Consider the following 25431-nt stretch of genomic DNA (forward strand, 5'->3'; position numbering starts at 1 on the left):
TATTTTCAGTATAGAACTGTCTGCAAATCAGCAGTTGATCAACATCCATTGAGCCATTTCTGTATTCTCCAATTATACATTATATTGATAAACTGCAGTAGTTAAATGGTCTACAGATCTAAGTTCACCTCCTGGATCACAGAAGATTTAAGAACCAGTTCAAGGGGTGTGGGGAAGGGGAGGGGGTGTGGGGAAGGAGGGATTGTTTGGAGAGCGAGGGTAGAACACAGACTCGCTGTGTGATTTGCTGTTGTGCACTTTAAAGTTTTATGGCCCATGTTGCATCCCTTGGGAGGATAAAGTGCAAGGAGCATGAAGAAACCCATAAAATTACGAAGGGTTTATGTGGTATAATTAATATGGAACTTTCCATGAACTTTATAATAGTTGTACTTTTCTTAATTTTACACAAGTTTCTGGTTTGCTAATAAGTAATCTTGAAGATTGCTAATGGAACTTAAATTTTGGATTTTTGTATTGAATTATAACAAGATATATTGTAGGCCGCTATATTTTAGTATATAGCTTCCTTATTGTAGTTTTCAGAATTGGCTGTGCGTGCCTGGGGAAGCATTTTTGAGCTGTGGCCAGCTTTGCACTAAAAAAAACCCCATGTCGATGCAGCTTTACTGGCAAATCCTCCTTGTGCAAGTGCAGCTTTGCTTGCAAAAGCACTTTTTATTGACACTGGATGGGTTTGCAGATCACAATGTCATAAGTCGCACCCGTAGCAAAAATAATGCGAGGAAGAAAGTTCAATTACACATCTGGCCTGGATTTGCACAGTAAAATCAAATAAGCATTGTGAAACTGCAGGTCCTTTTTTTAACTACAGAGGAAATTTTAGTTCTAAATAAATGTAAAATATTCCCTCTGGAACGTGCTGGCTGCTCTGTAAGTTGGGTGTGGATGCTGAGCAGTGTTGATTCTCGCTCCTCTGACTTTATCAGAAGACTCTGTGGTAGGGGAGTGGGTGCGTCAGGTTGACTAGAAATGACAGATTTGAGTCAAACCAAAGGGCAACCATTTTTTTTGCTCCACCTCCCTAAAGATTTACGTGTTTTAGTTTGAAGGATTGTGATTTTATTTGTGAGGAGCCTGAGTAGCAAAGCAGTGGTGGATTTGGAGGAATGTGAACTCTCAGTAGCCAGTCTGTAGGTGGGGGTGACAAATCCTGTGTGATGCTTGGGGATCTGCTGATGGCAAACGCTTGGACGAAGGAGGCCAAGTCACGGGGTGGAGGTCCAGGGGTGACCGAGGTCTGCCAGCACCGTTGGTGCAGCTGGGAGAGCAATCCTCCTCTTCTGTGCCCGGCTTCCCCATCTTACCTGCATAGACTTTCCTCCGTTTGGGAGTATGTCGTGAATGATTCCAGCGGGTAGAGAAGCAAGTTTTAAAGCAAGTGCGTGCGCATCGTTTGGGGCGAGGCGCTTTCTTGCTTTTAATCCTCGTAGCTGGTTGGCCAACTCCGTCCTTTTCCAAGGTCAAATCTGTTTAGAGGTCATTGAATTTAGGATTTACTTCCCATAATGTGATTATTGGGTGTCATTCTGACCATGCGGATAGAGGATTCTTTAACGAAAAGCCTGTCAGATTGAGGCAGGTGGCAGTTGTTGCTTTCCGTGTTGGGGGTTTTTTGGAAAGAAGAAGTGTCGTTGCTAGCCAGAGAAAAGGGAAGCCTACGTGAGATGTAGTCACGTTACAGGATGATGAAAATGACCTTCCATTGCTATAATAACACAAAGGTATGAGATGCTAACAACAGGAATTGGAAGGTTTAGAGTCAGCAAGTTCTACTAAGTTCTACCAAAACATTTTTAGGGGATGTATTATCCATAGGCACTTTCTGGATTAATAATACTGATAATTGATGACAGTGGAAGAAAGTTAATAAAACGAGCTGAATAATTAGAGGTCTGCCAGCCCTGCAAAATAATGGAATGAATGATAGAGGACTTGACTGATACGGAGGTAAGGGGAAGTAATACAATTAATGTCAATTAAAATGTGCCCATGGAAAATAAGCTGATGAGATGTAACTGGGGATGTAGTTTGGCTGATAAAAGCAATAATGTGTGCTGTAAAATACTTTGCCGCCTTAATGAATTGAATGTAGTGCAATGCAATATTTTGAATGAGAAATGAAAACGGTATAAAATGAATGCAGGGAATGTTAAGTAGGTACCGGCTAAATCAGGTGGCGGATCTGAAAGTACAGGTGGGAATGGCGGGGGGCTGCTGTCGCAGCAGGGCCCTGTCTGGCTCCGTTCTTTGCCCCAAGTAAGTTGGTGTCTTTGTGGATAACCCCAAGTGTCTCGACATGCGTGTTTGTGAGGCTTTGAGTGGCCAGAGGCGGTGGGAGGTAACCAAAGGTGACGGCCACACGTGCGGAACATTGACTGGGAAAAAGATGTGGCCAAAAAGCCCTGTAGAGTAATGGTCTGAGATACTCAACGTCAAGCTAGAAATCCTGGAATGGTATACAAAAAAAATAATAATTGAGACAACCTTCTTCCCGATTTCTTTATCAGTTCAGCAAGGATCAGTGCTGCCCGACTGCTCGTTTGCCCAGGAAGAAGTATGAAACTGGCAACCCTGTTGATTTAGTCTAACGCAGTCGTACAGTAAAGTTCCCAATAACTCAGGGAGCGTGCAGGACTCATAAATTATAGAGCAGCTCACGTTTATCATACACATCGCTGCTTATCTTGTAAACTCATCTGCTGTGCTTGCACGAGTAGTTGATTTAACAGCATGTATATTGTTGAACTTGACACATCCAAGAGTATAATCAAGCTTTAAAAATACTAGGGTTGTCTAGCTGCTGGTTTGCGCTTTTCGCCTGCTTTCTAAAATGATTGCGGGACAAGTTCTCTCAGGGTTTGCTGCAGGTCATGGGAAATTTCCGTATCATATGTAATTGCAGAGGAGTTTTATCATGATGCTGGCACCTGTTTAATGACACAAAATGATGAGATGTGTAAAAGGAAAAAGTTAATATCCTTTTTTCTGTATGCTTCCAAATGGGAGATGACTGTAAATGAATTTTGTAGGATAAAATGCCAATGAATAAGTGTATTTCTCGTATACTCCTGCCCAGTATCTGTCACACAAAGCGTGAGAATAGTGGAAGCAGGCAGAGATGGTGGTTTTTAGAAGGAGAACTAGTAAAACTCCTGTGGTGTGGCTGGGATGTCTTATCCTGCCACTCCGATTCCCTTTTCTGCGGGGACTGATGTGATCTGTATATGCACCGTTCGTGGATGCTGTGATTCTTTAGGCGGTCTCAGAGGGAGGATAGAGAGGCACAATGAAGTTAATGATTCTGGGACTTATGCGGGCTGCTGTTGGACTTAAAGGGTTTTGGGGTCTCTTTTTTGTTGTTTTTTTAAGGGCAGTTGATGCACCTTTTACATTTTTAGCAACAAAAAAATAATAATTTTGTGTTCTGCAGTATTTCTGCTTTTGCGACCCTTGGGTGTGGTGAGGTAGGAAGATTTCCATCCCTCTACCTTACTCTCCAGTTGAGGAACTGCATTCGCTTTCTGAGCTGTCCGTGGAAAGAAAAGTAACCTGTTTTTAATGGGTACAGCGCATTTTAGTTTTAAATGAACTAATAGACCTTGAGTTGCGTTTCTGCTGCAGCTTGACAAAATTATAGCAGGTACTGGGGTTCTGCTTATTTACTTGCAAATCCTGTCGAGTGTGAACTTCATTTATGACTTTGCTGGCAGGTCATACTGCTGTGGTCACAGCTTCTCTAACATTTTGTTGCTATTGCTTGTAAAATTTGTCACTGAAGGAAATAATAAGCTGAAATAGGCACAGGTAAGCACACACACAGGCTCCTCATGCAGAAATCCATCAAAGCTCTTCTCAAACTTTGCAACCACAAGGAATTAAACTGTGTTTATATTTCTGAAATAAAGGTGCGATTTCAACAGAAAGCCATATTCTTCTTTGCAATGACAAATTGCCTGCTCTGTGACAAGTGAATTGGTGGGTTTCCGAGTCTCATCGTAGCTAGGGTCTCCTAGTGGAAACCGCCTGTTGTCCTGTGTATGCATCACGTGTCTCCTCTTCTTTCTAGATGATCATGGGAACAGCAATGGCAGTCATGTAAAAATCTTTTTACCGAAGAAGCTGCTTGAATGTCTACCAAAATGTTCAAGTTTACCGAAAGAGAGGCACCGCTGGAACACTAATGAGGTAGTTACATCTCTTATTTATTCTTGAATGTACCAGCTTACTTGATGCTTATGGATTATTTTTGAGAGCATGCCACGTAAGTTACAGAATATGAATTTGCTGGCTCTGGAACCTGTTGTTCAAATAATAAAGTCCTATTACATGTTGAAAGTGAGGTTTAAACTAGACTAGGAAAGCAAATGTGGAAGCTGACTACTAGTATAGTAGGAGTCTGTTGCTTGTGTGTGTGTATGTCACTGGTCTCAAAGAGTCAAATCTTGTACCATCCTCTTGACATGTTTCAAAATTGTTTAAAATTAGATAGGTGTTTTGGTACCATGTTAAACAAAATGTTATCTTACTGCGTGTAAAGACTTGTGAACAAAAAGCCAGTGCATGTTTGTTCCTGCCAAACGGGGTCCTGAGAAATAACCAGCTTGCTCCCGTCTGAGAAATCTTGTTAAGAACAGGGGACACACAGAATTGGATGTTTTATACTGGAATCCAGTTACTCTGAATGTGCTGGTTTGCATATCTCCTCTTAACACCTCATGGTTGGGTTCATTGACATGAAACAGAAGTATTTAAAATTCAGGTGTCTTGTGGACCAAAGTAAAGTTGAAAACGATCCAAATAGGCCTACGATCTTTTGCCTTTATTCCTTCTGGGCAGCAAGGCTGGAAGTTACACCACAATACCCACGTAGTATAGTGGGTATACCTACCCAGTGTAGTTTTGGTTTTCAGTAGCACTGTCTTACAGTACCTTTGCCATATTTGTGCGAATCATTTAATAATAGCAGCAATCAACTTTGAGAAGCTGCTGTAAAACTCCAGTTAGTATCTGCCTGTTGCTAGCTAACTATTCTTGTCCCTCTAATCAATCGTTTGTAACATCTAAATGCATTAACAAAAACTGTACCCACGAGTTTAATGACTGCAAGTGGCAAGCTGAGTGCAGAATCAAATATGGATCAGTTCATGTGTATATTTACTGAGCACAGAATCAAGTACGGATCACTTCATGTGTGTATTTTTCAAGGTCAGAGTCCTTTACACCCCTTCCCCCCTGCTTTTGTCTGAAAGTTCAAGTCAAGTATATGTTTTTAACATACTAAGTACCGTGACAGAATTAATCGGGTTTTGGGGGAGTTGCTGGCATTGGGTCTTCTGTGTAGATGTTTTTGTCTTGGGTCATCTGAGTTGAAATGTGACTTGTAGAAAATGTGGGTTGCCATTTATTCTGTGATAGCGTTTATACTAATGGGAACGGGGCATGGAGTAATAGCAATTCCAGTGGCTCTAAAAGATGATGTTTTGACAAAGACAGTTGAGAAAGCAAGCTCTCCACACGAGTCTGTGGCAGAATGATGCTCCTTCTTGTTATTGGGAACAGCTTGTTGGTTTTTAGTCACTTTTCTCTAGTATTTCTGTTGTCCCTAGTTTAGAGCCTTGTGTATACGTTTACACACGCAGGCTTTCAGCTTTTCTTTTTGAACAATGTTTGGTGTGTGTAGCCTGCCAGGGTACAGAATGTGGCACATGAAGTTAATCACATAGCTGAAAATTTTTGTTATTCAGAAGCATGATACAAACGGGAAAGCGTAGGTGCTTGTGAGGTGTATTAAGCTAGAAGAAAAATTGGGGAGCATAGGCTTCCTTCTGCAGGACATGTTGGCATTCTGGAGAGGGGGAAGTGAATGGTTTTGGTGGTGCTTGCCAGCATATTGCTGGTGTAGGTTTGTCTCATACCTTAATTCGAGATGGATTGTTTGCTAATAATCACAAATCATGAGCTAGTATGTTGAAAAACCAAACCCAACCCACTTCTGTCTTTTTAAATGTCAAGTTTGTCACACTCATTTATATCTCTCTTTCCTCCAAAATCTGTCACTGTGGCTGCCACGCAGTGGGGACAAGGAGCTGGTTCTCTACATGGGTTATTACTGGCGCTGCCTCTGCCAGTGTATGTGGCATGTTGGTTTCAGTTTCCCTATTGCATTATTTAAAAGGAAGAGCTTGTGGCCAGAGATTTTTGGCCTCGTTAGCTCAGAGGCGTGCAAAAAAAGAAAAGAAAAAAAAAAAGCAGAATCTTATGCCTAGATGAAGTCTTGGAAAATTTGTGTTAATTATGGGGGAGGAGGGAGCTTAGCTTACAGATTTTATTTCCCTCCCCACCCCCAACCTGGAAGTTTAATTCTGTTCACTGTTATAATACTTGAATTTTTCTTATGGTATAATTGAATAATAATGTTGGACTACATTTCAGAGTCATTCCTAAGGGAATGTAAGTTTTCGTCTGAGTGCACAGGTGTTCTGTCTATGCTGGTGAAGGCGTGAGTTGTAAAATACAGAAGAAGATGATGTATTTTATACAGTGGTACTTCCGGAATCTTTGTGTTAATTTCAAGATCATGGGTACTGCTTGCAAGGTATCTCATGGATAGGGAGGTTAGTTAAAAGGTATAAAAGAAAATAAAATGCGTAAAGTAACTTACAGATCTGAATATGTCTGTGACATTGTTGACCTCCCTCAAACTCATGTGTGTTTGGACAAACTCATGGATGTCCGGTCTCACCGTAGACTTCTCCGGAGTGTGAGCGTGGTGGGATGCGGTGTGGGATGTGTCCCAAGGGGCGGCCGGCGCTGGTCCTCCTAACCCAGCTGCGACCTGGCTACTTTCCAAAACCCTTTTTCTGCTCCTTTTTTTGGGGTATTTCAAGGAAACTTAAACATGGCCTTTGTATGCATCTGTGGGTCCTTGAAATAAAGTGCAGATGTATCTTCAGCCACTGGGGCTGGTGGGTGGCATAAAGGGCCAGAGTTGCACGCTGGCGCGTAGGCTTGGTCTGCTGATGATTGCCTTGCATCTGCAAATGAGCTGCTGTCGAGGCTGAATGCGGAGGTCAGGGAGCAGCTGGGGTTTGTTCTTTCCTCTACCAGGGCATCGCCATGGGAACGCCGCAAATAACTTTTTCTGAGCGCTTTCATCTGCAGATTGAGGATAATGGTCATATGTTGCTCTGGATTGGGTAATTGGGATGGAGAAACAATATCCTTTGAGAGCTGAATAGGTTGTGGTTGACTTTACACTTAGTAAAATAATGCTATGAGCGGCAAGAGAAATGGAGCATTTAAAAATTCTTAGAACACGTTACTGAGATGTTTGCTTTCCGTCAGATTATGCAGTTTTAACTGAAATGTTTGATGGAAATATATTTCCATATCAAGATGTCATCTTGTCTTAAATCAAGTTTATAGTGGTTTTATATTTCCTAGTGAAGGAAGTGTTCCCTCTAATTCAATTTTTTTTTTTAACCAGAGATACAAAATCATAAGTTTAGCCAAGCAATCCAAGCAATTTAATTACAGATTTACATTTTTTGAGATGCCTGTGAAAGTGTGTGTGTGCTTATTTCTCTTGCTCTGGGGGAGGATAGAAAGGGGTTTTTCATACGATTTCTCATGTTAGGACAAATCAGTTAATTGCCAGAAAATTCTGCAAACGCTCTGTGCATTTGACAGAGTTCCTTGCTCTCAGGTTTTAGTTGTTGTTCATTTTGAACTGTTTTAGTGTTTGTGTAATGCAGATCTGGCTTGGCTTTAGCAAGCGGATGGAGCAAAGACTTCCCATAGCAGTGCCGCTTGTAGCTTGCTTGGCGTGCTCGCGGTGCGCACCGAGGGTGGATTTCGGGGGCGCTGGGTCTCGGGTCCCTTCCACGAGGAGCGGGATGGATGGTCCCAAAGCACCGCCGTGCAGAGCCGGCTGTCTGCCGGTCCGTCTGGGCGCTCGGCTGAGCTCCTGCTTTGCCTGGCGGCTGTCGGCACTCCTCTCCTCGTGCCTCGTCCACTAACGCGGGTGGCAAAGGTCGCTAGCTTCTGAACCGCTAATTGCTTTGGGCAGCAAGAGACATTGTCCGCAGGAAAGGCATCCTGCTTCTTTCTGTCGAGTGACCAGGTTATCCGGGAACCGGGAGCTTCCCAGGCTGCTGTGCTCTCAGCGGTACGGTGGGTGCAGGGGCTCAAGGGTGTCGGAGTAACCTTGTCTCTGCATGGTGCTTGCCAAAAGCGGGATTGTGGCTTTGAGCAGAGATGCCTTTCATTAGTGGAGTTGGCAGACGCAGTCATTAATCATCCTTGTAAACTTAATGACACAGTCTGAGAAAGAAGGAAAAAGTTAAACATTGGAAATGTAAAATGCTACCTAGGGCTTTTGTTTCTGACAGTATTCTATATTTACGTTCTCTGTTGGGAGAAGCCCAGAATTTCCACAGTAGAAAAAAACAGTAGTAATTGCTTCGTGTGCTTAGGCTTTTCTTGAGGGGCAAGACAGAAATGCCCTGTTTTCTAGTGTGACATCTAGCATCAACTTGTTACAAATTTCAGCCTTAGGTATTGCTTGGTAGTATGCAAATAAGTGCAATAACAAAACTCTCTATTTGAGCATTATTTAGCATAAGAAGAAGTTCTTTAATGATGCTGTGTTGGGGACCTTGAGTTGCATGCTCACTGACATCTCTGATGTGGTCTTGCATTTTTGCTTTGCTTGCACGACAGTGACATTCTCCTCTTCCGCTTGACATCAAGTTATTTTCTGTCTTTTCTCTAAAGCGCAGAGAAGATCTTGAAGGTTTGGAGAATTGCCTGAGGGACGTAAGGGACCTAGACTGATTTGGGAAGTGAGTCTCAAGCATTTGGTCTGGCTATTATGCTATGAAACGCTAGCAAGGAGTAGGTGAAAGCGATACGTCGCCTGCCACCTGCTACTCCAATTCCCCCTCAGCCCCCTGGCAGATAAGTGTCAGGCAGCCAGTTACTGGCATGGCTCCTGTCATCACAAGTTTGTTCATCAAAGTACCACTCCGGGTAAAGACGGAGCAGTATGGCATACTACTACTACTTTTTTTTTTTTTTTAAAATGCTTTCAAGTGCCATTTAGAATTAACTCCTATGTCTGAAAACTTAAAACACCTGCTTGTTTTAAGGCTGCCCTGGACAGTAGGGTGTATTGTAACATTGGGCTACGTTACTGTACCAGTTCATACCTCATTTACCAAAGCAGCTTAATGTGTTACAAATTCATGGGTTGGAGAAAGTGTATGGGATCAGCTTTTCTCATCACCACAGTCAGAGCGAGGAAGGAAGGGGGTGTCTGTCCAGGTCACAGCATCCCCTCTGCGATATGCCATCAAGATGGCAAAACTCTCTGGAGAAGCAACAGTGCTCATTACAGTTTCCTGAGGACTGTAAAGTTATTCAGTATATGTTGTTTAATGCTTTCCATTAAGGTCAAGTTAATTCAGATGTGTTTTGCTTAAGCGCAGAGTTTCCCGAAGCCAGAGGCTGGCCATTGCCATGAGAGCTCTGCGGCTGCCGAGCTCTTACAAAGCTGGAATGTCTTCGCTGTCTGCATCGGCTCTGTGATCTCTCACGAGCAATAAGAATATTTAATTTTGACTAATTGCCTACTACCCATGTGATCACGGAATATAAAATATTAAGGTGGTATTGGCAAATGCTAGGATGAGAAGTTTCGTTGCTTTCTGTTCCGCCTGATGATCCTCTGCTGGAGCAGTAGTGGGGAAGCGGTCACAGTCCGGCTTGTGCACACTTCTGACATGGCATCTCCTCCCGCCACCATTGGTCTGACACGCAGCATTGCCTTTAGGTTTGTGCCGAGTTGGGGGCTGAACCAAGTTAACATAAGGTTTTGTGAATGAAAGGAAGTGCCTAGTTGAAAGTGCCTAGTTGAGGGCGCCATGTTTGCCAAGTGCTGGAACAGCCAGAGCATCTGTAAAATCAAGAACGTCGGTGTTGATTCAAGTCCTTTGTTTCAGTGGTGGTGGTCTTCTGCTAGCCACTGGAGCTGGGAAGGGCATGTCCCATCTGAGTTTGTCACTAGCTAGTTGGATGCTTGCTCTACCAGCCGTTGGTAGCGTGCTTTCCAAAGTGTGTCCATCCCCTTGGCCAACAACAGAAATGTAAGAAAACCCACTTTTCTTTAAAGGAGAAGCAGTGGCTCTGAAAGTGAGATCAAAAGGAAATAACGTTTACACCCTGACTAGAGCAGAGTCAGGAGTAAACTGTTTGTACACCTGACTGATGCTGTCTAGCACGGGTGGGCAGCTTTTCTCACTGCGTGCATACTTAGGGTTTTAAGGCCAATCAGTGAATGAGATGGAAATTTCTCTTTAACAGAAGCACTTCATTATGGGTTTATTTTGTGAAATTAATGAAATTCTGTGCTTTGCTTAATATACAAAGCAGAAAATCTGCTAGTGGCTTTGCTTTTGCAGTTTCTCAGTCATGTTTACATAATTAGGAAATGTTGTGAGCAGGCTCGGTGATTTAGCAGAATTGAAAGGTTACTGTTCCTGGCAATTTTAAACAAAAGCAGTAATACCTGCTATGCTATTCATGCGCTAATAGAGAGAGATTCCTCATCTTCCTCTTAGGAAAATCTAACTTATTTTCCTTCCCTTTTGTTAGTGTTAGGACTGATGTTGTGATTGTATAACGATAAGTCTTTAAAAATGTCTGATTTTGCAGTTCTGTTCAGTTAATGTGTTGGTGTCCTGGAACCAGATTGAATCCTGTAAAGCGTAGCAAACAGATGAAATGTATTGTTTTGGATAATGTACTGCCCTCCTGTTTGTTGGGGTTTTTTTTCCCAAGTGAATTCAATTGAATGAATTAAATTAACTTTTTTACACTTAATGACAGCTGAAGAAAAAAATTACTTCATAATTAGTTTTAGCATATTATACAAAGTATAAAATGCTGATGGTATTTAACTCACTGGCTTTTTGACATTAGTAACCTGTCAAAATACCTCTTACTATTTTTACAAATTTTGAAACTTTTTCTAGCAATTAGTTTGGAGTGGAATTGGTCCAGTTTGGTTTGAGCGCTCCCATGGCCGTGCCTCCTATTTGGGCTTCCCGGTGCTCCTGTATGTAGAGATGCAGCCGCTTGTGTTTGTGTTGTTTGGGAAGTGGATGTACTGGTTTGTGTGCTGCACCGAGCGAGAGAGCAGACAAGAGCAGTTCTTGGGTACAAGGACGAAACCTCCCAGCAAACTGAAGTGGCTACTTCAGATGGAAGCGACTTTCTGGGGTTTTGTCATGTCAGGCAAGGCTCCTCTACTGAAGGTGTGTCGTGTAGACAACCGTAGTTTAGCAGCAACAAATGCATGTCCAGACGTCTGTTCTCCTCTGTAAGACCGGGCTCTCAATCCTTTGTCTAGTGTATACACAATAATGCACAATTTAAAAAAAAACAAACCATAGATTGCTCTAGGAATGCAGGGAAAATAAGGTGGAATATTATTTCCTCCAATTGATTAACCTGGTGTGTTTTTTCCTAACCTGCATCATCTGTTGGGGCTCATTCTTTTTAATGGTATGTGGTTACTCTGAAGTATAGTATCAAAAGAGAATGTGGATGTAGGGGAAATAAGAAGTTGGAGTTACCAGTTATGTAAACCCTTCTTCAAACATGAGAGAATCAGCAGAGGGCATTAATGTAATTATTATTTAGCTGTTTACAGGAACATCAACAGTAGTGGTAGGTACCACTGCATCATGTATTTGGGTCTCTGGCTTGCCCAGCACTGAGTAAAATACTCGCTGGTGTGTTATGCAAGTTGTGCTTTGTAACGCATTTTACAAGGAAAATGTTACAACAAAGTCAATTTACAAAGTCAATTGAAGTGTCTCTCTGCCAGGGACTGGCATATATAAACACAAATGAATTGGTTCACTTGTCAAATGAATGGAAACTGAGGATATTATATTTTGTAAGTGATTGAAATCCTGTCTTCTCTGTCTCATGTTCGCTACTTCCAAGGGTGGCTGTTTCATTTTGAAGAGGAAAACCAGGGGATTTAGATGAAAAAGAACAACTAGATATGAAGGAAAAATTAGTGCCAATAAAAGCGAAGATTTTATGCAGGGGTAGTACGTAAGAAAAAGGACTAAGAGTGAACCCAGTTTGTTTTCCGCAAAAGGAGTGATCATTGGGGGGAATGAAGCGTACCTGGGGGGAGAGAGAGAGGGAGAGGGGAGCAATCTGTCGCACTAGGGGAGAAATATAAAAAAAAGTCTTTGCGTCCATTCCTTTGGAACTGGCGTCTATACCAAGCTCTTTACAAACGGGGCTGTGGGTCGTAAAACCAGGAGCGGGGAGCTGTTTGCTGGCCAGTGTACAGCAGAGCGGAGTTAGCAAAATGCGGGTGAGGCGTTGGGCTTTGTGGGACTGTCCCGCATTTAATGCCCGTCAGTTGCCATCCCACCGGTAAAACGTTCTGGGAGTTACCTAAAACTCGCCTTTACGCACACTTTGTTACCTGAGGAGGCGGGAGGGAGCCCGGGGCTCGTGCCGGGGGATGCGGGGTGACCGTGTTCAGGTACCCATCTCTCGCCTTCGAGGAGTTCCTGAGCTGTGGGCTCCTCCTGACCATGTGACTCACGTTAATGCGGTCCAGACTTAATTAGCTGCTGAGTCACTGCAAATCGGTGTCTTTGTTGTTGAATTATTTCCGAGTCACTTGGTTTCCAAATCACTTCCCTCCAAAATGAGGTTGTCTTACAAATCAGTAGGGTAAATCATGATGAAACGACCCAGCCTCCGCAGGCGGGTGAAATAACAGCGGAAAAGCTGACTTTTTGGTTGGGTTCACAAAAGTTGGAACTGACGAGTGTTGGAAGTAACGGCAAGAACTTGGTTTTAACTCCAACACATGGCAGTAACTTTAGCAGGAGGGTTTGCCAGATGCTGCTGCTGGGGGAGGGGTGTGTTAAAAATACAGACCTTCCCACTTTCTCCAGTGGGTTCTTGACTGTGATGCATGTAAAGTGGGAGTAATGCAGAAAGATGCAGTGTGTGTTCTGGAAAAACGTACAGGCAAATTAGGTCATTGCACTACACTTCAACTTTGGAGATTTTCTGTCATCGGTGGTTTCTTTACCTTAGGAAGACACAGTTTTGTGGGGTGGGTTTATTTCTTGGCTTCGAGCATGAAGCTGTTTTGGTCCAGACAAAAGATTCCCAAAACTTAATGCCTTGCCAGGCAGGGGGAGAGGCGCTGAAATGAAAAGGGATGTAATGCCCTTGGTGGGTGTCTTTCTCCTGAAGTTATCTGATGTAAATATTACATGCTCTGCATAAATTTAGTATAGATAATTGACTGCATCTTGCTTGGAAATGGGTACCAAAGGTTTTTTTTATAGCTTCCGTGTAATTGAAATTCCAGGAGTAGAGGCCTTTGTCTTGGTAACCACATTTGAATTACTTTTTTATTGTAGTGTTAAACCAATACATTATGATGTTAGGAGTTCGGTGTGCGTGTGTGTCAATAATTACTATATTTCCACAGTTACAATGAATACAGCAAACTCTTGAAAAAGAGCATGTAATGCTTACCCTGCAAAGAGGTGATCTAAAAGTTGTATTGGCAGCCATTTGGGTTCTGACCTGCTGAAGGTAACCTGTCAGCGCTGGAGCTGGACTGCATGCTTTGTGCAGCACAGTGCCAGCACGTGAGCCGTGCTGGTTTTTATCCCGAGCTCTGAAAACACATTTTGTCTAATAAGAAACTGATGCAGCAATATGGAAATGGAAATACTTGTAGAAACCATTCTACAGGGAGGTTAAAAAAAACAAAACAAAACAAAAAAAACCCAAAGGGTAGAAAAAAAGCTGCTAGAAGTAGGAGTTGACCTCCATAGCCGGGGTGGTCGTGGGTGCAGGAGGGCTTGCTGCAGCAGGCACCTTGCAATTCAGCGTGCCTGGGGGGAGCAGGACGGCCAGCGGGTGCTGCCGTGTGCTGGGTGTGAATTGCAAGAGCTTTGATGTGATTCCATGGAGGGTATTAGTTTTACTCACTGAAGCTCCTTTGTTTTGCAGAGATCTTGATGCAGACGCCCTTTTGGATTTCTTTTTAATAATGTGTGACCCTTCACCTTTGATCCCTTGACCTGCATTACTTTGGTAACCATTTCATTTTTTTAATTTCATTTCATTTTTAATTTTGGTGTGCAAGCTGTAACATTTCATCATTTTAAACTGTAGCGTTCTCTGACCTCCCCAAATGTCTTTTTTTTTCTATGAAGATATGTAATGTTGGCTTTTCTTGAATAAAAACTATTTAAGTTGTTTAAAAAAAATAAAGTATGTAATTTTCATTGGGTTTTGCTTCTTTTAAGTTTAACTGTGTGTATGTTTCTTGTATAGTACGTTACTTTTTTGACCTGTGTTCTCCCAGTACTTAATCTAATTTTTAATTTTGATATTTCCGTACATCTTTGGTTTTAATTTGCTTTTCTGTACAGTTCTTTTGGTCAGTAAAACACATGCTGGTGTCCCCACCCCACCCCAGTCACATTTTGGTAGCGTAAAGTAATCATGGGAGCATTTGAGATACTCTTATGAATAAGAAATATTTTTTATTGTTAAAATTTTGTTCCCCATCCTGAAGATAACTTTTCCTAGCCATCAGCTTAAAACAGATAGCTATTTTAATAAAAGATTAGGCTTTAGACCAAAATGAAAATCTCGATTGAAACTTAATTTACATTTATTTTTTCATTATCATTGAAGCCAAAAGGGAAGTTATCAATGCTTTGGGATGTGCTTTAAGCATGGATGTGCTTAAAGAAGCAGTGTTGTGCGTACATGGGGTAGTAAAGCTCCCCAAAGTTAAGTAGGTGTTTTCTTTCCATTTTTCTGTTGAAAGGGTACTGGCATGTAAGACAGATTTTGGCCAGATTCTATTTTTATCTTGTAAATGATCATATGAAATCTACTGAGCACAGCCCACTGAAGCACAGATTATTTTTTAAGTGTCTCATTATTTTATTCTCTAACATTTAATGCTGAAGTTTTAATTGCACACAGATGAAGCTGCTAAATGAGCACTGAAATGGATTTAGGTCTTCTCTGAGCCTTGTTGATGCTTATAAAACTTTATATCATTCATTAGAACTACAGATTAAAATTGTAGTGAGCTGTTTGCATATTACAAGTCGGCTCTGCCAACCTCACCTGGCCACTGCCCGTGCCTGGCCTCTTTTGGAGGAGCCCGAAGCCCATCTGAAAACCCTCCTGCTGATACTTTCCCTAGCACAACAGAGGCTGCAGCAAGCTCCACTGCAGTGTTTGCTGGGGGTGCTGCTGGCCCCTGGGGCTGAGCCTGAGATGCCTTATTTACCTGCGAGTCCTCTGAAGGCTTGGTGGGTTGAGCCCCAGCAGGTTTTACCCCTGAGCAGTGGGGATGCACCGTCATCACCGGAGTCTGCTTCAGGAAGCATCTTCTATTTTTAATTAGCATCCGTGCTTGAGAAAACGGTATTTCCAGCACTAATCTTTGTGCTTAAACAGCAAGAGCTCTGGTTTTAAACTGCCCTTCATTGTGTTTGCAGAGTCACCTGTTAAAAGAACGTGGCAGTCAAAAGCAGTATTCACAAAATTCTGCTGACCAGTATCTGCTCTGTGTTGATGCACCTGTTTCTCTTTGACCCCGTGGTTAGGAGCTGAGATGGACAATCACAGCCTACATCAGTGTTCGAAGTGTTCAGGTGGTTTTTTCCTTTTTGCTTCCTGTTCCAAATTTTAGCTGTAATAGTTTTTGTAGGCCTAGAGTCATCAATTCTGGTATACAAAGCTGCCGCTCCTACATCGAGCGTGTTTTGGATAGCTGGGATTTGGCTTTTACTCTGGTTTTAATGCTGCTTGTCAGCTGGAGAAGTATGATCTTCCAAAATCATCTCAAGCTATTTCTCCAGTCTTCAGAACAGGGTTTTTAAAACTCAGTGGAGAAAATATTTTTTTTGCCCAAGAAAAAGCCTTGAAGACTATTTTTCTCTTCCTTGTAACACATATTTTATATCAGCAGCAGTTAGACATGAATGCCTTGCCTTTCTAGGAAAGCAATTTTTAAAAAAACCTTTATTTAGACATCTGGAAACCAAAGGGAATCTCCCTTCTCTGTGTAGAGGGCTGGCTTTCAGCTGCCTCCTGGTAGAACAAATAGCGAGGAAAAAAAAAAAGTGATGGAATAAAAACGTCTGATGTTGGGAATTGGAGTCAATAATATAAAAACACATGGGCTTAAAAGATAGCTAGAATTTCTTATTTCGGAGGCATTTTGCCATGTCTGTCCTACCTTTTTTTTATAAGGTAAGCACTCTTAGCGATGGAGATAGTTGGGTGTATCTCACAAGATGTTTGGGTGACACAGGATGATGCATGCTATCTTTTTCATGATCTTTCCAAGTATTCTGGCAGATGCAGATGGTTATTCACAGGAATCGGAGTAATGAGTATGGATTATGCCTGTTAGCTATTGCAGGGGCTTCCAGGATGCTCGAGCTGCTGGGGAAGGAGGAGGTAGAGCCCTTGGAAAGGGAGGGTGGGAATTGTTCTCAGTTTCCTGTATAAACAACATTAAATACTAGTAAGAAAAGCTGCTTTGTTAACATGGCAATAGCATTACCATTTACCCGAGCTTAAAGTCTGTCTTTGGGTTTCTGCTGCAGTGTTACTGGATGACTGTAGATAATACCAGCAACAGTTGTCCATTTTATGGCAAGAGATGCCATGAAGAACTTAATTCATTTTACTGAGCTTGTTTTTTACTGAACAGGAACTAAAATACGTGCTTTTCCTCAAACGCTTAATCAAAGAACTACACAAATGCTGCAAAACGTTGGCAAAGCAAAACATTTGTCTATTTAAATATTAAGAGAATACTCTGTTGAGAGATTTGTTCCTGCTTATGAGGTTTTTCTGTTATTCAAAGCTGGAATGTTGATAACATCCACCCCTGAAACAAGTCTTAATTTTGAAATTTGTGCAATATCTTCTACTGCTGGATGCTTTTATATGCGAACCCTACGATAAGGCTAAATGGCTGAAATGAAATACTTGGCACATTTACTAGATTTAGAACATTGCATGTCTTGCAGTTCAGGTAATGCAGCTGGGGTCGGATTAACCTAATCTGCTTTATTCAGCCTAATAGACACACTTGTGTATCAATCATCTGCATGTGCTGTTCATGTAATAAAATATACATAGGCAGCAGACAAATTGCTCACTTCAGTCTGGCCTACTTTGAAAAACAGATCTATCAGTCAACACAAGCAAACATTTTTCTATTAATAATAAAACTCATCCACACATGCAGGATGAAGAAGCGTGCAGGGCAGATTTCCACCCCCCCCACCCCCCCCCAAAGTCTGTATCTGAGAAAACACAGATTTCTGTACAGAATCTGTGTATGCCATAAACCTAACAAATGGGCAGCCGTCCCCTACTACTGTATTTCAGGGCTGGCGGCTTCTGGGTGAGAATCTTGTTGCTCTGGTGCGTGGAGGGGAAGGGGAATTCTCACTTTGCGGAGGAAAGCCCGAGAGCTGCTCCAGCCTTGCGGGAGGTCGCGCCTGGCTGTCGGAGCGGCGGCCGCGGGAGGACTGCTGCCCTGGCAGTCGGCTTCTTCGGGAGTTTCTCCTCGGGGGTTGGGGGTGAATTTCCCAGGCTTCTCACCCCGCTTGCTGCTCTGTGTGTATATTGTTTTGCAAAGTCCTTAAATAATTTAATTGCTGCTGTTGCTTTAATCTTTAAATGCTCAAAAGGCATTAAGGTCTTTGATCGCTGGAGGGGTGAGCCGGCGCCATTGGGCAGCCTTCCCCGACTCGGTCTTCTGCTTCTGCTTTTACTCTGCTTACGGAAGTAGAACTCCTATAGCAGTCGAAACCCTGCATTTGGCTTTCTGTATGTGCTAGAGCTAGGGTCCTCTGTCTTTCCTTCGCTCTTAGCTGCAGACCTCGGGTGAGAAAATGTTCAGTGATAAAAATGTGTTTTTATTTCTCCTTCAGGTTTGCCTTGTCTGCTTTTCAGCTCTTCTAGACATTGGAAATTCCAGTTTGTGTTTATTTTCTCTGGATTCCTTCCCACAAGACAGCAGTGAATTCAGCATGGATTATTGGGGAGAGCCTTGGCTGGAAATAAGGATAATTGCAGTGTCTGGCTGTGCCACAGATTTACTGATGATTTCTTTTTAAGTTATTCACCTGCACTGTATCTGTTTCCTCAGCTGTAAAATATGGGTAATTACCTCCATTGTAAAATGTTATGGGGTCTGCTGGTAATTATATGAATGAAGTGCTAATTACAGTGATTATTACTTGGACCTAGTCTAGATCTGGGTGATGTTCCTGTTGTGATGAACGTATGAAACAAATACTACAACTTGCCTTTCTCTGTTCTTTGCGAGGGACCTGGAGGGGGAAGGTGCCGTGGCACTCGTGTAAATTCCTGATGAGAAGCACTGGTATTTTTTCACCCAAGTCAAATCTATTAACTTCCCGTCTTCCTTGGTCCTCATGTGTTAGCAGGGTGGTAGGCTGATGAGAGGCTAAGAAATTATTAATTCAGTAGTTGGATCCACGTGTAATTTGTTAACAAGGGTTTATGCTTTGGCATTTGCTTTTCCTCTTGGAGATGCGTAGAAGAAAGCAGATTGGGAACGGTACTCTCTGCGATACCAATTGGGTTGGGGCCAATCTGCGTGCTGCCTTGCGGCCTCAGTTCCTTTGGAAGATCTGACCTTGGTGTGAGGAAAGGTGTCCTTCCAGCTGTTGAGATTATTTCCCTCCTGTAAAAGACTTCAGCTTGCAAGACTGTTATCAAACATTGTATTTGCCTTTCTCCTCCCCATTTGTTTAGGACACATTTTCTTTGTAGCTGGGAATAGCTCTACTATCCACTAGCAAGGCTGGGTAGTGGAGGAAGCATTGATATTCTTCAAGGTAGAAATGGAGTGTTCTCATCCAGAAAATACTGCTGCTACTGCCCGGATGATGCTGTCGTTTCTGATGGTAGTAATAATGAGTAATGTCTTACATCCATCAACGATGAGAGGCTCCTACCCAATACCAGCCTTCCCTGGACACACATTTTGTGTCACAGTAACAACAAAAACTGTGTTCTTGGTTCATCTTGCTGCCGTTCCTGCCTGCTCGCTCTGCCTCTCTGGGTTCCGCTGGAAGGATTTCAGCCCTCACCTCCATGCCCCTGCTTGCCATCAACCTCAGCCTTTCTTTGCCCTGGAAGAGCAGCTGCAGGTCTCAGTAATGTCTTCAGAATTTGGTAGCAAATTAGAGGTGACACGCTGAGCAACTCTTCCTTTCTCATAGGTACGTGGTTGCAGTGATTTTTTTAACTTTCAAGAGGAGGGTTTAGTTATTGCCCAGTATGATAATACGAGAAGGCTTTCCAGCAGCGGAATGGCAATTTTTAATCGCCGTTTTGCACTTGAATTTTCCAAACTAGATGCTCGTCTCTGATGGCTTATTTCTGATTGATTCTACATGTTGAAATCGATCTGGAGTGTATCACGTCCTCACAGTATTTCAGCTGTTGGCAATGCAAAGTCCATCTAAGGCCCCTAATTGGATTATTATTCTGTTTGGGGATAACTAAGGGAGACAAATGGTTCCAAGTACAGGTTTTTTCCAAGGCTTCTAGGTGTAAAACTTAAATCGTAACTGAAAATCCACCAAATACTTGTATTTCTTTACCGCTCTCTAGATGCGTTTACATCTCCATTGACATACACATCTACGTTGACGCAAGTTGCAGTTCTGTCTGGAAACGTACGCTTTGTGCCAGGACCTAGACCAGCAAGTCTGTGGCGCAGGCGTGCAGGCAGCAGCGTGGCCACGCAGTGTGCCGGGCGCCCGCCCGCGGTGTACCCGACTCCCAGATTTTGTGCCGCTTTTGCCCTTTGCATGCCCTGCAGCTGCACGGGCGAGCTGCCGCCCTGCAACCAGAGCTGCCGGGCTCTGGCCAGCTTCCTTGGCCATGGCAAACTGCGTGCTTCTGTAGTTTTGCTCTTGATGTTGTGAAGAACCTGTTTTTTTTTCATGATGGAATCCTTGCGTGCTCCAGGGACGGGAGCAATGTGCGATTCCAGGCAAGTGAAAACAGTCATTACCAATTGATAAGCGTATGGAAAGAACTCCCCTTGTTAGGTGGAGGAAAAAGTAAATGTGGGAATATCATCCTTCCTGCGATCACTCTTACCTCATTCTAAACCTTTTAAAATATTAGATCATTGTCTGCATGTGTGTCTGTGCACTTCACTGAATATCTAGATTTAAAAAAACCAAAAAACTATTGATTTGGGAAGCAAAAAAGTTGGTTCGTTCCTACAGAAGCATCATCTGTTAAGATTAATTAATGTGGTGCGAGATGCTTTGAAAGTGAATAATGCCATATAAGTGTTCTTATTGCATGTTGCACAAGTGAATTGATCTGTGTGCGCTCTGCAAGTCTTGTATGGTGAGGCGCATTAAATTACGACATATCCTAAAGGATAATCAATAATTCAGATTTGAGATTTATTCAATGCTAATTTTACAGCGTTCTTGCAAAAAGCGGGAAGGTGTGTGGTATCTATGGGATTTCTGTATCGCAGTTCCACTCTGAATGCTGTAAATCAACACCGTAAGTAACATAGGAACTTTTTTTTTAAATGTAAATGTTTGGTAATGTAATAATTATAAACTTTCTCAAGTCTTCCTCCTCTTAGAAATAAGTGAACTGCCAGGTTTTCATCGTGGTGGCAAAGCATTGCATAAACCCACTGTAGCTTATGGTAAAAATGCATTCAAGTATCTGAATTAAACTGTAGCATCACCACAAAAACAGAAGTATTAAAGCGTAAGTGATTCCAGAATAATGTGCTGCTGAATGGAGATTTCCCTAGTTTTGAGAGCACCTGGTTAAACATCAGCATACCCTGTTTGGGTAGCAATTGCAAACCCCAGTGAAATAGTCGAGGTGGCATTTTTATTTGTCAGTGGCTGCCACAGGAAAATCTGCTTTAACCATTTTTTTTCTTTTTCTTTTTTTTTTTTTTTGTTTTTTTTTTAACATTAACTGTCATTACTTGGCTTTGCGAATCGGTAATTCGCAGGCCAACACGTTGGATGGTTTCGGGCCCCGCACGCCGAGCGGAGGAGTGCCCCCGTCCCTCGGGCTGGACCGGGCCGGTGGTCGCGGTATGTTTGGCGTCGCCTCGCACCCCTGGCCCCGCTCAGCGACCGGGGACGCGGCGCGTGCCGGCGGGTCAGCCTGGCACGCTTGGAGCGGGCGGCAAAGGCGGCTTGGGCTGCCTGTCCCTGCCGGCGTCGCCGGAGGACGAGGAGGAGGATTTCCTTCGAACGCCCCATTTCTAGCTGCCCCTGTCTCTGTATGGACGCGGAATCCCCACAGGAGGGTGCTGTGAAGGCATTTAATGTGCAGATTTTGCAGGGAAGATCGGAGTTTTGAGGAAACGGCGATTATAGGGAAGCCAAAGCTCTGTCGTTCCGATGAATCGTCCCCTGGGAGGGACGCAGGGAGAGGTCCGGCGTCGGTGCTGCCTTGCGGGTGGGCTCCCGCGTGAAGGTGCCGGGGCTGCGAGCGGAGACCGTGAGAAAGCCGACGCGCTCGGGCGCCGCAGGGTCGAGCGAGCCGTAGTCGGCGAAGCGTCCCGGGGCTGTTGCCGCACCTCCCGCTTACCGCGGGTACCGGGACCCTTCACGATGAGCGTCGTCCGTGGCCAACGGGTCGCGTGGCTTCTTGCCAGTGAGCCTTGGAGCCGCTCGTCTACTTTCCCGTCTGTGTGTAGCGTAAGCTGCAAAATCCACTTAGTTGCAAGTAGAACCTCTAAGTTCTGTCCTAAAATACTTTGTAAATTAGACCGTTTCGTTCAGCATGATCAGAGGGGCTAATGGAAAATAACGGAGAAAGCTCTCTGTAGCTCTTAGCTGTAAAACTTTTCCTTCAAATATTTTAGCTAAAAGACGTTATTCCTTTTGTATAGTATATACTCGTGCCAAAATGCTTTTATTTGACAAGGCCGGTTGAATAGCATTTCCCACATGCTGCTTGCTTCGGCTGGGGTGCTGCTTCAAACAGAAATTAAGTACAATCATTTAAAAGAAAACCAAAAACCCCACCCCAGGGGGAGCTGCGGGCTGTTCTCGTTTGCCTCGTACTTCCACTCTGCCCCCCCACCCTGCTTCCTTCTGCTGCTTTTCACTTCTGTGTTTTTAATAAACTTTTTAACCCGAGGATTATAGCTAAAATAGAGACTTATCTTTGGGATGACCTCTAAAGCGCCTGGGGGGATTAAATCTAATTCTGTTACACAGAATATGGGTGCTCTGATTCTTTCTTTTAATGGCAGTGAGATAAACTGATAGAGCTCTATTATTGTAGGGTTTTTAAAATCTACTAGTCACTAAGTAAGAATACATCACTCTTAAACTTGGCGATGGGGGTCCGTGTGTGAGTCCCTAAGAAGGGGGGTTCACTACTGGCCATGTGGGTATCGCTGCACGTGCCTGTGCTGTACCAGATTTTAGATGTCGGATGGAGACTGTGTGCGGCAGAGAGGGTGCTTTGTGTTAACCTGAGGGTTTGACGGTTGTCATAAATGGCGTCACTTAAATCTCTTGACGAGATGTATCATCACGAAGCTTACGTAATAAACACCGTGAAAGGACGGTCCCCGGCAGCAGCGTTGGAGCTTTGCCTCGTTACCGGTGTGATGAAACCGAGCCGTTCTCCAATCTGCACACGTGTTAAGTTGGCTGCAGGTTATTGCAAATAGACTCGGATTTTGGCTTTGTAAAGTGAGACTTTTTGCTTCCCCGAGGAATTTTGGCCTAGCGGTAACCAGCCATAGTTTTGGTAGTTTTTGGTTACCAAGCAGGGTCTATTTGGATGTTAGAAAATTAGAGCATAAATTTTTACGCCGATCAGCTGTGTCATTTGTGTCACCTCTGTCACCTCTACCTGCTGTTACTTCAGACAGTTGCCTTATGTATTCTATAGGATCTTTTCCTCCTGCCATCTCAAATGAAAAATAAACAAAAGGGCTTAAGCACACAACGTGCTAAATAGACTAATAAGCTGTGAAAACATTTTATGTGGAAATCTGGGGCAAGAGCTGTCTGCTGAAGCAAGCCTATTAGACTTGGCAGCAGAAAGGCTTTGGGAGGTGTTCTTTGGGAGAGATAATTGAAAGATTTTTTCAAATGCATGTCTATTACTTTTTTTCCCCATTCTGAGTAGTTTTAAGAAATCCCTGCCTCCTTAAATTGATTACCTCTCACCATCAGAGCGCCTTGGCTTTAAGTACCCGCTAAGCTGCTCCTGTGCTGATTTGACTTTCCCTTTCTGTTAAATGTAAACCAGTTTTTAATCTTCTCATTTAGATGTTTTAATAGAAAGTAAATGTTTAACTTGCTTTGCTGTGGCATCCAGATCTTTAATCCATGGGAACATTCAAAATGAAACGAAAACGTGCTTTTGTTTAAACCAGGCGTTACCAGCCGCCCAAGAGGTGTTTTGAGTAGCAGCAGTTCCTAGGTGGGAATTGTACTCCTGTGTCTGTTAGGTTCGGCAGCGGACAGGTACGGGTAGCTGTGCAGCTATGCGGCTGACGTTGGAAGAAGCAAAAGGCGATGGACATGGTTTTGAAGAGGTGGAAAGAGGCTGGTTTGCCACTCCCAGAGACAGGGAGGTGGACGTCGATTCCTGTTTGGAAACACCTGGTGCTCACCTACCCTGAGCTGGTGCCACGATGCTCATGTCGAGAAAAGCAAATAGTTGTCCGTGAGCTGATTGATAGGTGATGGGTTTTTAGGAATGTGACAGGGAGAGCGGCGAGAACCCCGTCTCGGGAGGGTTTCCAGCTCTGGGGGAAAGGTCTGTACGTGCTGTAAATAAAGTGTTTATGATTACTGCCTGCAAGTTTAATCGCAGCTTTTTGTGGAGGTTTACGTTTGGAGATTGTGTTCTGATGGTGTTGTAATTGTTGCTGCTCTGTTAAATGAGAGCTGACGCAGTGCGCTTAAGAAAACTCAGAAAAGCAGGCTAGCATCAGGTTTGGTTCCTGTTACGCAAAAGGGGGGGGGGGGGTGTCCACTCTCCTGTAGCCACTTGTTTATTTATGCTTAAATTTAATTTAATTTTTTAAAAAAGGCATTTACTGCTCCCAGACACAAATACCGCTGGCAAAGTAACAGGCTAAATTCAAAATTTGTTGAGAGGTGAAGCACAGAGCGAATACATATGGAAACCATCTCGGAGGCAAAAGCAGTCGCTCGTGTCTGCTTTGGTGGTGAGGGCAGGAATGACAGCTATTTATCCCTTCAGATGCATTATCCACCTCGAATAAAAATGGGGATTTTTTCGGGCTGAAAGTGCAGTAAGTCCTGGAAGACCGAGAGCGCTGCCGAAGCTTTTACTTGCGCGTTTCCGACCAGCCCGTGCTGTTGGGAGGGAGAGACCGTTCAGGGCAGCTGGGTTCAGAGAGGCACCTACAAATACTCCGTAAACATGATTTCTACCCTCTTAAGGAGAACTGCATTAATATAGGTTTGTCTGGATAAATAAAGTGCTGTGATTTTCAGGCTCGCATTATAAGTTGTCAAGCTCTAATTACGTAAGTGCTGGTGTTATTATTAGCTGGGTGCATCTGGCAAGCCCCAGCCATCGGCACTCTGAGTTACCCTGCGCTCGGTAGTGAAAACCAGGAGGACAAATCTCCACCGGTGTTTTGACTTCTCCCCTTGCGCTCCATGCTCTTGCCAGCCCCAGCTTGTTGCAGATGATTCCTGTCCCTGCAGAGCCCAGTGCCTGGGCTGGTGATCCTTCCCGGGGACGGGGCGAGCTCGGAGGCAGGAGCATCCCGCGGCACCCGAATTTGTACCTGACCGGTGCATCAGCTGGGCTGCGTGTGGAAGCCAAAGAGAAGACAGCTTTCGGTAAAATAATCCATCTACTTCAACCAGTTTACTCCTGCGAGAGTGAATATTGGGATCAAGCGCTTTGTTTGGAAAAATGTAAACTCAGTATTTCCACTTTCCTAATGAGTTCCTGCGCAGGAGATTGCCAGATTTGGCTTTATTTCATAGGTATTTGTTACTGCGCTTTTCTTCTTGGGGAGAAAAGGGAGCTTATTTCTGCCTATTGCAGGGGTTGCAAGGAGTTGTTGCCTTTGCAGCACCCAGGTTTCAGTGTTAACATCTTCTTTCCCATGAATGGACTCAACTGCAGAAGCTGCTCTCCCTGGGGGACCGCAGCTGCCCAGCCTGGGTCCCTGTGCTGCCGTCAAAGTGATGCTAATGAGCCGCCTTGTTTTTAGTATCTGTGGAAAGCCCTAGCCAAGCCTAGGGTGGGGGG

At 43.6% G+C, this 25431-nt stretch overlaps 1 protein-coding gene and 1 long non-coding RNA gene across 7 annotated transcripts in view; both read left to right on the forward strand.

Annotated features, from left to right (window-relative positions):
- The window catches only part of CAMTA1 (calmodulin binding transcription activator 1), a 324130-nt gene that overhangs the window by 27202 nt on the left and 271497 nt on the right, over window positions 1-25431 (forward strand). For all 6 annotated transcript variants that reach the window (XM_069782905.1, XM_069782903.1, XM_069782907.1 and 3 more), the window contains one exon: window positions 4091-4209. In XM_069782905.1, coding sequence (XP_069639006.1) covers window positions 4091-4209 — 119 coding nt within the window. The remainder of the gene's footprint in view (window positions 1-4090; window positions 4210-25431) is intronic.
- LOC138685241 (uncharacterized) lies at window positions 15775-18430 on the forward strand. The gene is made up of 2 exons (XR_011324529.1): window positions 15775-17711; window positions 18066-18430. It is a non-coding gene; the product is annotated as an uncharacterized lncRNA (long non-coding RNA).

This window comes from Haliaeetus albicilla, chromosome 4 (genome assembly GCF_947461875.1).
Source record: "Haliaeetus albicilla chromosome 4, bHalAlb1.1, whole genome shotgun sequence".
Classification (NCBI taxonomy): domain Eukaryota; kingdom Metazoa; phylum Chordata; class Aves; order Accipitriformes; family Accipitridae; genus Haliaeetus; species Haliaeetus albicilla.